This window comes from Bemisia tabaci, chromosome 1 (genome assembly GCF_918797505.1).
Source record: "Bemisia tabaci chromosome 1, PGI_BMITA_v3".
NCBI lineage: Eukaryota > Metazoa > Arthropoda > Insecta > Hemiptera > Aleyrodidae > Bemisia > Bemisia tabaci.
In genome coordinates this window covers 177,705-191,682 of record NC_092793.1, presented here as the reverse complement: position 1 = coordinate 191,682, position 13,978 = coordinate 177,705, and the positions used below count along the sequence as shown (strand labels likewise).

General features: G+C 38.7%; 1 protein-coding gene across 1 annotated transcript in view; it reads right to left on the bottom strand.

Moving 5' to 3' along the window:
• The window catches only part of Kdsr (3-ketodihydrosphingosine reductase), a 110,067-nt gene extending 98,075 nt beyond the window's left edge, over positions 1–11,992 (bottom strand). The window contains exon 1 of the mRNA XM_019052783.2: positions 11,578–11,992. Within this exon, the coding sequence (XP_018908328.2) occupies positions 11,578–11,610 (33 nt within the window). The 5' untranslated portion in view covers positions 11,611–11,992. The remainder of the gene's footprint in view (positions 1–11,577) is intronic.
• Positions 11,993–13,978: the final 1,986 nt, after the last annotated feature.

Genomic DNA, 13,978 nt, shown 5'->3' with positions numbered 1-13,978 from the left:
CCGCCTAAGGCTACGCTCCTACTAATTTCAGAACCCTTTTCATTTCAGTATATTATTTTCTCCACTTGTTCTCTATGATGAATTTAGAGTTTCATTTCTATACGGGCTCTGTTACTATCCCGTCTTTATTCTGAGAGAACTTTAACAACTTAACAAATTGATCCGGAAAATTCATTTCCAAAGGAGCCTTGAAAAAAGACCCATTCTGATTCAGCTTCAACGTTTAAATAAACGGCGTAACTGAAAAGTACGTTACATTTTGATCTAGATAAGTGTGTTCACCATCCTTATAAGTATGTGCTTACATTCGCCAGTAGGAAAATTTCTTCCGAGATCAAAAATGACCTTTTTTAGAAAAAAGGCCGCTTTTAGCTCCATTTTCCTAATTCGTACGCATTTTAGAAGTGTCTGATCAATGAACCACTGTAACTACGTGAAAGTACATGAAATTTAAAGTATAAAACGGTGCGTTGTTTAAAAATTTTCGGTCATCTTTGAGTTTGACACGGCTTGGTATGAAATTTTAAAAAATGGTAACATTTGCAGAGTTGAGTTTCCATGCAACACCATCCCTTAAAAGGTCAAATGAATGTAGCAAATGTTCCATCAATCATGTGAAGATATTATATCATTTCCAGAGGAAACAACTTAATTGAAGTAAAAATTAAATAAATATTAGGAGGGCAAACAGATCCCCCTCCCCATCCCTGCTTTCTACAAAGAGCGCAAATAGATGGGGCTGCAATGTGGAGCTGACAGATACTCCACGCATACAAAGTGACGGCAATTTTCATTGTATTCATGCATACACTCACGTAAAAATAAACGAAAGGACAGCGAATGGCGAAATCTGTACATTTAAGGGTTTTTACAAATATTGCGAAATGGAACGTCACACTTATGAGGAAAGTTGCGATGCGAGTATAGACCGCAAACCAGGTAAATCACAAACCCCGAAGAAAATCGGAAACTGTTGGATAGTGATACTTAGGATAAATTGTAAACTTGGCGTTGATGGATCTTTCAAAACTATTGTTCATCCTTCTGTCAAACTGCCGGCAAATCTCATAGTTGGTATTTGGCGCTCTTTTAACCTATTACCTCCACTTCGAAATGCAGTACGTTTTTAAATCTTCGACTTGATATTTAATATGTTAGAGTGATTCTCATAATCAAACATGTCGAGAGAGGTAACTATGCAATATTTTTCTACGTAAAACCTTTTTTAACCTACCTTACCAACCCTCCTAACGTAATCTAACCTACAATAATCCTAAAGTCGCTAACGTCATCTAAAGTTGTTAACGTCTTCCTACAGTCGCTAACGTTCTCCTATGCCGCGCTCACCGCTCTGGCCTCCCACTGACTCCCGCTCTTAGCGCACGGCGCTATATAACGGCCAACTTCCGGCACCATGCTTCACCGCACGTCGACACTGTCTCGCGGCCACACGTTCCGGCACTGCCTAGCGCTCCCGCTCGTTCTAGCACCGCTCAGACCTGCTCCAGCTCTTCACTCTCTAAAACGAAGTCGCCAACGCCATCCTGCGATCGCTAACTGCATCCTAGGATTTGATTTGCCAGCAGTTTGATATGATCAGTAGTTTGAGAGAGAGGGATCCATCGACGCCGAGTTTACAATTTACCCTATCACCATACAAAAGTTTCCGATTTTTTCGGGGTTCCTTTGCGATTTACCTGCCCCAAGTGTAATGGCGGCAGCTCGGGGAGCGGGTATTTTTGCGTCGGAGGAATCGATAGTTAAACTAATAATGATGGTAAATTCAAAACAACATTAAAGGTTTGGAACTTTTGGGCGGCCAACTCTGGCGTAAGCGCAAACAAGGATTAAAACGAAAGTATAGATGTTAACGGGAGAGGAATTGCTAACACGGGAGAGGGGTACGCACCTGTGCCTTACGTGTCATAAAACAGGCTCATGTAAAATAAGGAAATTTAAAGAAAAAAGAAGGAAAATGATAAAAATATTAAATTAAAGTCAGCAAGAATAGAGACATTATCAACAAGTAAGTATTGTAGGAAGCATCACTTTTATTCTATTCAATCAGAGAATATTTATTGCTACATCGTAAAATTTGGTCCGTAACTCAAAATCTGTAGTGGCGCGGGAGTAGAGTGGTGATTGTTTTTTCTAAGCATGGCAGCAAACGGAACTTGAAAATAGCGATTCAAAGAGGGTTATTCAAAATCGGCGATTTAGCCCCCCTCTTGGATTTTGCCCGGAGTTGGATATGATGTTCTCTATCACAACACACGCCTTTTTCTGGCTTTGGCAAGTTCACCCAAAATTCTTCCCGCGCGCTACAGCGCTGCCAAGTTGAAAGCAGGCAAATACCGTAAGTGGCATTAGAATTGAGCCATGAAGTTGCGGTTTTAACAAAAATTCTCTAAAAATTGCGCAATTTTAGGAAATGACCATGTTTTTAATGTTGCATTAATTTTAACATGCATTATTCTGGCCAAATTTTCGATGTTTAAATTCGACAAATTTTACAAATCCTCAATTATCCAAAAAGGCTATCTTTTGATTTGAATGAAAAGTTGTCTAGTCGATAATTCGCTCGATTCCGCATCCATCGATATATTATAGCTTGCAAGGAAATTTTTTGTTTGCGAGGTATCATAATTTTTGTAAACAGCTTTATGGAGCGACGACGCTTCTTGAGTCCAGGCAGACAGAAATTTTAGCCTCCAAAAACACCGGGTAACAACAATTCAATGGTTTCCTATGTAATTTTTGGCGCTGAATCCAAATTTGAACGTTTAAAAAAATTGTTGCCCAAAAGTTGACAAATTTGGCAAAAATGGCTTAAATTGGCCTTTTTGCGGATTATGGCCAGTAACTTGCCAGGATTTGATCAGACGACAAAAGTGATTTTTTCTACAGTTAAAACTTGTTAAACTATCTACTAGCTGTGTTAAATTCTTTCTGCTCATAGCAAAGTTAAACGCGCGACAAGCAGCAAACTGAAAAAAAGTCACCAAAATTGGCGCTTTTCGCGGTTTTTGTCCTACGTGTCTTGTTTTCGGATTAAGAGAATGTTTCTTGACTAAACTGATGAACAACGTGAGCAGAATTCAATAAAATTGAACAATAAAATAAAATCGAAATTATTCCAGCGTTGCCAAGCTTAAACAAAATACTTGAATTTTTTTGCTGGTTTTGTCGATATTTGCCCTATATTCTTTGTTTACTTCTTATTTTTGAATTTTATACATGTATCTCTCGTGCAATGTTATACACTTTAGATGCAATTTAGATTGCAGATTACAATTTAGATGTATCACGGAGCGAATCGGTAGATCTCCCCGTCAAGCTAAAAATATAAATATAAGGAGAACAACCAAATTAAACCTCCCAGAGTAAGACCGGAAAACGCCTTCAAACGACTCTGCAGCAACCACACACACGCGGTGCGATAACCCGATAACCGTCGGTAGACGGTATACACTACAGAAAATATTAGGAATTGCCGGTTTTCGCTGCTTTTTAACTTTTATCACCCCGTAGCAAAAAAACTACTCAAAGGATCATGTTTAAATTTGGCATGATGATTCTCCAAGATTCAAAGGCCATACCTTTTGGTGTCTGATGTTTCAAAACTTATTATTAACGGAGATATGACGTTTTAAAGATTATAAAACGCTACCGGACTTCCTTCGTTTTCTAGAACTCCTGGCCTGAATGTAGCTGCCGATTCTCATTGTTAGCGCGCTTTTCTTTATCAAACCCAAACAAAAACACTTGAATGAACTCTTTCAGTGTCAATAAAAGAACAATTTGGGAATTTATTACGGAAGAGTGCGTCAAATTAAAGTTTAGCGGCTTCAATCATAAGTTCCCGGTTCGTAAGTTATTTCTGACGCTAGAGTACGCATGCCATTACGCGGCGGCCGGCGGCCATTCGAGGTTTTGTTATTGTTATCACAGGTGTTCAGTGTCAATTATTGTCAAAAATCGTGTGAATTGTAATCGTTTTAAAGTTATTAATTCTTTTTCTCTGTAGTTCATATGTTTCTAAATGTGATTTAGTCCTAAATAATCATAGTTCAAGCACTTGAAGCTTCCACCGCACCCCAATCGTCTTTGAGGAAACAGCTGATACGGACTACACACCTAGAGCCCCTTTATACTGTTGCTATGTCTTGGCTAAGCCTTTGTTTTCTCTTACTTATTTTCATCATCATCATGTACCTTTATACCATCATGAATTCTGCGTGGAAATTTTCGGAAGTGCGTGATTTACCTATTCTCCGGAAAAAGTTGATGGTGTAGCCACATCCAAACATCCGCGTCTCAATCTCAAATAGGTACTAGCCATGAAACCCCATGGTTTATTATTTCATTCCTGATTTATAGGAAAGGAATATCTCTTTCTCTCAGGTAACTTATCAAGCATTATAAACGATACCCTCACTTGATTGTGATTCGCCGAGTTGGCAGGTGGTTTTCACAAGCGCAAGTTCTATTGAGTCAATGTTAAGCACTCGACACTGTATTAAACTGATTTGTGACTATGACGATGATATTCTTCTTCGTCTTCCAGATACTGAACATGATTTACTATTAGTTTTCAACGTGGCCTCTAAAATCATGAGCATTGTCTGCATTAAAAGTGATTTATATAGCTCATGAAAATCTGTCTTATTCTAGTGAGCGTTGCGTTGTTGAGCTCGCTGAGTGTATGTTTCTATAAAGCTCTTGTATTGTTTTTGTCACAACTCGCCGATGGTGCCATCTGTTACCATGTATTAACGTGTTATTAAGTGGTGCTGATTCAGAGCTGATCAGAAAATGACATTAGTCTCAACATGCAATGAGCAAGCTCTAACAGCATCAGGCGCAGAACTGATTGCATAATCAAGGACTTGATTATCATGATGCTTTTCTTTGGGATGGTATGTTAAGTGCTTAAACTTTTTTGAAATCAAGATGTGCGTGGTTTGATCCCGGCCCTAAGTTATTAAAGTGAACCCAGAATCTGTACTTACTGAGTCATATTCGCTAATCCCATCTCGTCGCAGCAAAGGGACATGGTTTGAATGCTATTCTCATCAAGCGTCATATTCAAGAAATTACCAAGATCGCCAATTCTTAGCTGCCTTTTCAGAAAGCAATTTACCTTGTCAGTTTGTGTAGGTAGCTAATGACTGTTTCATTCAAAAATCATGGTTCTCCGCTGATTTGATATTCAAAAATTTGCGGAGACCATGGATTGATTGTCCACAGCTGTCAATTTCAACGCAACACATCAGCCTCTGAATTCTCTTATCCATATACGCTCTCATCCTTCAAATCTTCTACAATATCGCGTGGAAAGAGTTCAATTTCCTGTGAGTATTTATGACATCATGCTTTTCAACTTTCCTTCTTCCAGAGCACAGAGTTTTTCTTTCAAGCTCCTTGTCAACCTTGATTTGAAACATGCATTGTCGTTTGAGTACCTGCTTTGCTATAATAAGTTTGGTGAAGGTACTCATAAATTAAAAGTGATCTCTTTCTCTCTCCTCAAAAGCATTTGAATTCCTCAATCAAATGATTTTTTTTTACTTACAAAATTGATCTATGTTAATTCAGGATCTGTGAATAGATTATTCAAGTAGGTAATACTTATTTTTTCATTTAATTCTACCCTGCCTTGGAAACATTTCTCATTAATTCGTTTCTTTTCTAGTTTTTATGGTACCTAATTTTATTTTTACTTTTTCAGGGGCAAGGTGCACAATGTCAAAGGATGCGTGTCCATATTTTTGTTATTGTCCTTGTGCATGCTTTCAAATAGTTCATCACTATTTTAGCAATATCAGGTACCCATGCTATCACTGGATTTTGCCTGATACATAAATTCTAATTTTCTCAAGGAGTTCATTCTTTGGAGGCCTAACCAGTGGAAATTATTTTTAATTATGTTCCTCTTAGACTCATTTCTCAGTTGTTGGGAATCTGAGATCCATTATTTATCCTTTCTTGGCTTCATTTGACTGAAAAAGTATGGCCACGTTTCATCCGATGTGTTAATTTTTGTGTTTATTTTGTATGGAGGCACCTAGAGATGAGAGGAAAGGATGGAGGGATAATGAGTTACTCAGAAATTTTTCTCACTAAAAATCCGAAAATTCAGTGTTGGGTAGTTTAACTCCGGACCAATCAGAACTTAAAACCTAGTCTGTACATCTTACTTGAACAATAAAAATACAGGATCGGATGACTTAGCTCGTTTAAAAAAAAATGCCCCTTAAGCCATTCTAGAACATTAACCGAAAGCCACGTACGTCTACTCTTGTCAGAATGCACATAGGTTTATGAGGCAAAAAGCCTCAGGCCACTCACGTCCTTTTTGACGAAATAAGTGCGTAAATGACAATGAAGGCGTAATTATGTCGTTTCCAAAAGCTTGTCACTCAAGTCATTTCAGAAGCAAGACTGGAGTTCTCTTAAGTCTTTTTTGAAAAAGAAATAAGAATACAGCAACTCAGTATGACTTGATGAATGATCGACAGCTCGGATGAAAGTGGACATCCATGACCTCTAGTCTCTCTTTAAAGCGAAAATTAGCATACATTTATGGAAATGTTTCTAGAAAAAGAAGGAGAATCAAGACAATGAGAAAAAATTTCCTTCTACGCTTTTTTTTCTCGCCCACCTGGTGAAAAAATTACAGCCAGAAAAAAGAATCATCACTTTTTTTAAAGTTTCCTCAGATCTCCCTAAAGGAGCGTCAGGACCTCCCTTACGAAAACCTCGAGACTTCCTCCAGCGATAGTCACTTGAGGAAAGTTGGAGGTGATCCAAACGAGGTCTCGAGTCGAGGAAGATGCTAAAATTCGGGCCGATATTTTTATTAAAAATTTGCTTTAAAAATGTCAAGAAATTACATTATATTTCATTAATCAGGTACCTTTCAAGTGCTCATCAATACCTACCCCATCAGACACTGCAGAAGTTTTCAAATCTCTCTTGGATTGAAAACGAAATAAATGTAGGTATAAAAATCAGACTATTCTGCTCCTTTTATTTGTTTGTGATCATTTATACGAAAAACTTCATGATATCACACCAAAAACACTTCCGCGTAAAAATGACCCGCCAAGCTAAAAATATAAATATTCGTCGCCTCAAATGCAATGATATCACATGAAGTAGACGCCAAGCGAATTTCCTGAATATAAATTGTAAGTTTCTCCTCCCCTCAACATTATTACCGGAAAAACAAAAATTATAGACAAAAAAAATAATTTAAAAAAGGGATACAAATTTATCATCTTTTTTTGTAGTACAATTGTACAAAAAAAAAATTATAAATTTGTATCGGTTTTTTTTTAAATTATTTTTTTTTTGTCTATAATTTTTGTTTTTCCGGTAATAATGTTGAAGGGAGGAGAAACTTACAATTTATATTCAGGAAATTCGCTTGGCGTCTACTTCATGTGATATCATTGCATTTGAGGCGACGAATATTTATATTTTTAGCTTGGCGGGTCATTTTTACACGGAAGTGTTTTTGGTGTGATACTAATAAATAGTGTATTTAGTCCAGAGAGGAAAAATTTATAAAACAGTGAGTTTGGTCGAATCGTGTCAAGAAATCAAATTTTGAAACATTAATGGAAAACTTTCTGCTAAAAATTAATGAATAAAATGTATACTCTTCAGACTGATTTCATTAATACAAGACGGGACGCATTTGCCAAAATTACGTTCATTTGTTGAATTTTGGCGGTATTTGACCTTAATCATTCATCGCCCTATTCTTATTTAGTATACATTTTAATTTTATAATTCTGAGGAAATGGAGTTAAATAGAAAAAAATAACAATACCAAAGTGAAGAAGACGCTAAGGAAAGGGTAATAAGGGGCTTGAAAAGGAACAAGAGCGCTCCAAATTGCTGAGGTCCTGTGGGAGAACAAGGTTTTATGGCGGTTAGGCGTCGCAGGGCGCGAGAGACCGCTGCTAAAGCGGCTCTTATCTATACATGTAAACATACAATAGTTTGTCGTTACACTCTGTATAATTCAGATTGTCCTAAGAAATGTTCATTCAGTCGGAAAACATGAAACACGCAGGACAAAAACCGCCAAAAGTGTCGATTTTGGTGCTTTTTTTCAGTTTTCCGCTTGTGCGTTTTATTTGGCCGTGAACAGAATACATTGCATCTAGTTTGTTGAAAATTCAACGATAACTTAAACTATAGAAATAATCACTTTTGTCGTCTGATCAACTCCTGGCAAGCCACTGGCCATAATCCGCAAAAAAGACCGATTTTAAGCCATTTTTGCCAAATTTGTCAACTTTTGGGCAACAATTTTTTTTTAAACGTTCAAATTTGGATTCAGCGCCAAAAATACATAGGAAACCATGGAATTGATGTTACCCGGTGTTTTTGGAGGCTAAAACTTCTGTCTGCCTGGACTCAAGAAGCGTCGTCGCTTCATAAAGCTGTTTACAAAAATTATGATACCTCGCAAACAAAAAATTTCCTTGCAAGCTATAATATATCGATGGATGCGGAATCGAGCGAACTATCGATTAGACAACTCAAAAGATAGCCTTTTTGGATAATTGAGGATTTGTAAGATTTGTCGAATTTAAACATCGAAAATTTGGCAAGAATAATGCATGTTAAAATTAATGCAACATTAAAAACATGGTCATTTCCTAAAATTGCGCAATTTTTAGAGAATTTTTGTTAAAACCGCAACTTCATGGCTCAATTCTAATGCCACTTACGGTATTTGCCTGCTTTCAACTTGGCAGCGCTGTAGCGCGCGGGAAAAACTTTGGGTGAACTTGCCTTAAGCCGACTGCACACACAGCAAGTGGGGATTTGCAAGTGACTGCAAGTGGCTCATCGGTTACATCGGTGAGCGTGCAAACTGCGCGGGCCGCGCAGTTTGCACGATCAACACTCAACACAGCGGCACCGAGGTGCCATTTGCAGGTCCCAAATTGCTGTGTGTGCAGTCGGCTAAAGCCGGAAAAAGGCGTGTCTTGTGATAGGGAACATCATATCCAACTCCGGGCAAAATCCAAGAGGGGGGCGAGGGGGGGGGGGGGGGGGCCGCCAAAATCGCCGATTTTGAATAACCCTCTTTCTTATGAGTGAACCTTCATAACTAGCATGGATTCATCAACATAAAGATTTTCTGAAACTGTGGTATGGTTTGAGTGCATCATAATTGGCTTGCCATAAAAGGGTTTTCTGAAGGGTTCCTAGAATTCAGCTTCAGAGTAGATAGGTAGATGTTGCTCACTCACTGTGGTTTGGGAAATCTTGACTCTAATATTGATACACAGTGGAAAAAAACCGTACATGCCTTTTATGTATAGACTGATTAGTGACTACGTCATTCGACATGATCTCGAACTCTTGGTTCTGTAGTGTTCCTACTTATACCCATTGTAAGGAGCTATGCCATGTTTCTTTTTCATATCTATCTCTATTCATTGGCCTAAGTAGCGCCTGTCTCATCATTTCATCTTTCCAACCCTGTGCCAACCCAACCCAACTCGACACGACGAACTGTACAAGGATCACTTCCTACCGTTTGTCTGGTTGCACAGTGTCATCTTACAAGGAGTAAAATCGGACGAGTTGAAATTTTTTTTTTTTCTGTGGAAGTTGGGGAAGGGGGGGGGGGCTGCATGGGGCTTAAGCATTTTTTTTAAACAATTCTACTCGTACATTTTACATTGCGGGTACCTAATCATTTTTCCCCCCATTTAGGTCGTTAAATGCCAAAAAATGACCTGATTGAGGGAAAGGGAGAGGATAGTTGGAGAGGTGGTAAGGCTATTTGGGGGTAGTGGGGCGGTAATGCAAATGAGGCTAAGAGTATTTAGAGCTCTTTTTGCCGCAAGTTATAAGATTTTTCAAAGCAGACACGAGTATTGTTGCATTGATACTAAGTAATATTAATACCACTTCAAATGGGAACACCTGAAAATCCCGATTTTAGGGTCATAAATAACGTAATTTGGAGGGGAGGGGGCGAGCAGGGGGAAGCAAGGGGGTCCGAAGTCTTAGGTACACTCATTGTCGGGCATCTTACGATAGTTCAAATTTAATACAACCTTTTTTTGCGCTCAAGCTAACATTTAAAGCGCTAAAGTCAAGAAAAAACCGAAAATACCCAAATTTGACCCTTTCCCCCCTCCCATGGGTTTAGCACAACTCGGATTCATGGGGTTTTTTGTGTGAGCGTCCTTTATACCCGAATGGATAACTTTCCCGATTTTTCTCGCTATTGAAAGGATTTTGATCCGCCACATCTGGACTATTCATAAAAATTCAAGTTTTCTTGGGGGAAAAAGCCGACTTATTAGTAGGTAATGGTTTGGTCGAGAGGACTTCAGCAAACAATTTGATCACCGTTTTGAAACTCCCGATTCCATCCAGCAAGATAGACACTACACTAAATATAACTAAGCTAAAATATGTTGCCAAATGTGGCGACACTTCTTACTAATGACTTTTCTCCCTTAATAATATCCATTTCCGTTAAAACTGGCAATTTTCTTGAACATTAGAATCTCCTTTCAGCAAATTTTGCCAAAGGATCCACGGTTAGTACTGATTTATTACTGCGAATAGCTCTTTTGCTTCAAAATCAGGGTTGGCGACGCGTAACCGACAAGACATTTGCGGCCTTTTAAGTCTCATATTATTAAATACAATCATAATTTATCATGCTTTTAAGCATGGACAACTTCAGGGACATTACTTCTATTGATTTACCGACTTAGCTTTCAATCGGTTTGCCCCAAATCGTTTATAATGTGCAGCAACACTACTATTCCTTTTGTCGTGAATCACCCTGATACAACTGCAAAAATACGTTGCCAAATGTGGCAACATTCTCTAAATCGACTTTTCTTGCTTAAAGATAAACATTATAGTTCAAAATGGCAATTTTTTTGAACATTAGAGTCTCTTTGCTGCAAATAATGCCAAAGAATCCATGATCAGAACTGATTTACTACCGCAAATTGCTCTTTAGCTTCAAAATCGGGGTTGGCGATGCGTAACCGACTGGACATTTTTGAATCATAATTTAAGATACTTTTTAGCATGGATAAGTTCAGGGACATCATGTTCATTGATTTATTAATTTGGTTTTCAATTGTTAAGTATGCCCTAAGTTGTTTATAACCCACGACAACACGGCTATTCCTTTTATCGTGAAATCATCCTTACGCACCTGCTATGCTTTATGGGAAGTATCAAAACCACTTCCACTTTTAAATGGCAATTGTTAATTAAAGAGTTGATGAATCATCACGTAGTTTTGCAATTGTGCGAGGGAACCTACGCTGCGCTCCGAAGTGCCAAGGTTATTGGGTTCCGGCCAGTTTTCGCGGAGCTATCATAATGGGAACCCTCCAACACCACGCAGTAGGTCAAAACCAGGCGACTGCATGTAAATATATAGTCCCAGTTTCCAGTCTTGGATCTCATAGGCTTGACACCAGTAACTATTGATCCTTGTAATTCTTAATGCTGAAACAGTACATGATTCAAGTTTGTCTGCGTGAAATTTAAGAAGATTTAACTTACCAAAACATGTTTGTTGGAAATTGAATGAACCATCTTAAAGACCAAGCGTCATGCACACACAAACAGGTACTTAATTCAGTGTCAGAGGATGAACTGCTGGAGTTGGGTGTGCAGTAAGAAGCTGAGTATTGACCAACTTAACTCCTGAAGTGTCCATGAGCATAGACCAGAGGAGAAAATTGATGAGTAGATATGATTACGACTGTAATTCATGTAATTAAGGACGTGTATAATTAAGAGTTCTTGTCCTTGAAATAACTACAAGCGCGAACTAAGGAATTGTAATAGTCAGGAGCATTCGAAGTCACGATTTTCAAGTCACAGAGGTTGATGTTGTTGAATTGTTGATGTTGATGGTTCTCAATACCATCTCCCATCTCCCAATTCCTGGCCATGGGTTTGAGGTTAAATGTTCGTAACTCCCGAAAACACACGGGATCGTATAGACGCTATTAGTGCAACGTCACAGAAAAGCGATATTTATCGATTTTTTCGCATTGGTAGCATTGAAAGAGGTTATGCCAATGTTATTGTTTGGATCCAATTCGATATAATGGAGAATCCCTATGATGACGTCGCCACTAATAGCGTCCATAGGGGAGGACCATAGAGTACAATAGAGTCGCAAAGTACTGGAGCGGCGATGAAGCCAATCCATGAACAGGCGTTTCCGAGCCGCGTGTGCTCCGAAAATAGTGAACCATTTGTGAACCCAACGGCATTTTGTAACACGGCGGCTTATGGAGAAATCAAGAACTGCTTGTGTTTTTTAGGTATTTTTTAATTCAAACAGCATTAATTTTTGCAAATTTTGCTATTTAAAGGTAGTCAAAGCCATAATGAATCTATTGATGTATATTACTCCTGGATAATATTCATATTGGGATTTAATTTCTGACTTATACCAAGTGTGAACCAACCGGCATTTCTTATCACGGCGGCTTACGGGAAAAGCAACGACTGCCTGTGTTTTTTCGGCATTTTTTAATTCCATCAATATTAATTTGTGCAAATTTTGCTATAATTAGATAGTCAAAGCCATAATGAATCCATTGATGTATATTACTCCTGGATAATATTCATACAGGGATTTAATTTCTGATTTATACCAAGTGTGAACCAACCGGCATTTTTTTACACGGTGGCTTATGGAGAAATCAACGACTGCTTGTGTTTTTTCGACTTTTTTAATTCCATCGGTATTAATTTGTGCAAATTTTGCTTGAAATAGATATTCAAAGCCATAATGAATCCATTAATGTATGTTACTCCGAGATAATATTCATATATGGACTCAATTTCAGACTTATTACCGGCCTACTTATTTTAGCTGGTTCAGAGTGTGTCTAGCCGACGAACGGAGCCGAGTCGGGACTGTCGGGAGTGGGGAGCGCTGAGCGCGAGTCTCTGCGTATGCGTCATCGCTAGTCGCCGCACACTAGTCTCCGGAGAACTGGACAAAACAGCCTCGAAAAGTGACTTCATCGGCGATCCAGTACTTTGCGACTCTATTGTACTCTATGGGGAGGACCAAAGACATAAAGACGGAGCGCTCGTATCTAAAGGCCTAGATACACACGGCGATTAATCGCCGCGATTGGGTTGGTTCGGGTCGCATCGCTCAACGCAATACAATCAACAGAGGCCATCAGTGCGATCACGTATACACCTAGCGATTAATCGCCGCGATCAGCGCTAATTGTTAATGTTATTATAACCTTAAAATGATCAGTATCTTATCTAGTTGATCATATTGATAACAGGATAGTCGTAAGTACTGTGCCCAAAAGACTAGTGCCTTTTTTTAATGGAATGAAGATGAAGATTTTCAACTGAATAATGTTTCCTATTTCTGAAGTTCTGGTGCCTCTCTTGAATAATAAGTGGCTAATGAACGGACACACTTCTGCTGCAATTTTAACAATTTTCGCATCAAATGTAAAAATAAACATACTATAAAACTAATTGACGAGCACCTCGAAGACAGAAGAACGTAAACAAAAACACATGTAGACCACATGTACTGGTGGATTTCGCATCCATCAAGAATAAACAGGACTCAACAAATGCATCTACTCGCCCAAAAAGTAGGATTGAATCCTACTTTGGATTCAATCGCGGCGATTGGAGAAATTCCGAGAATTTCACTCGCCCGTCGCGGCGATTGACCGAATACACCTGCGTTTAAACGCCGCGATTGCAATCGCGGCGATTAATCGCCGTGTGTATCTAGGCCTTGAAAGCACGGGGAAAAAGTGAAGCCTGGTTTGGCGCTGGGTGCTTGTGTGAGTGTGTAAATGAGCGCGGGAATCCATGGCGGCAAACGGAAATTTGATTTGAACTTGTCCTCTTAATTTTTCCATATTTCTTCTTCGAAACGTATTTTAAATGCCTAAAACGA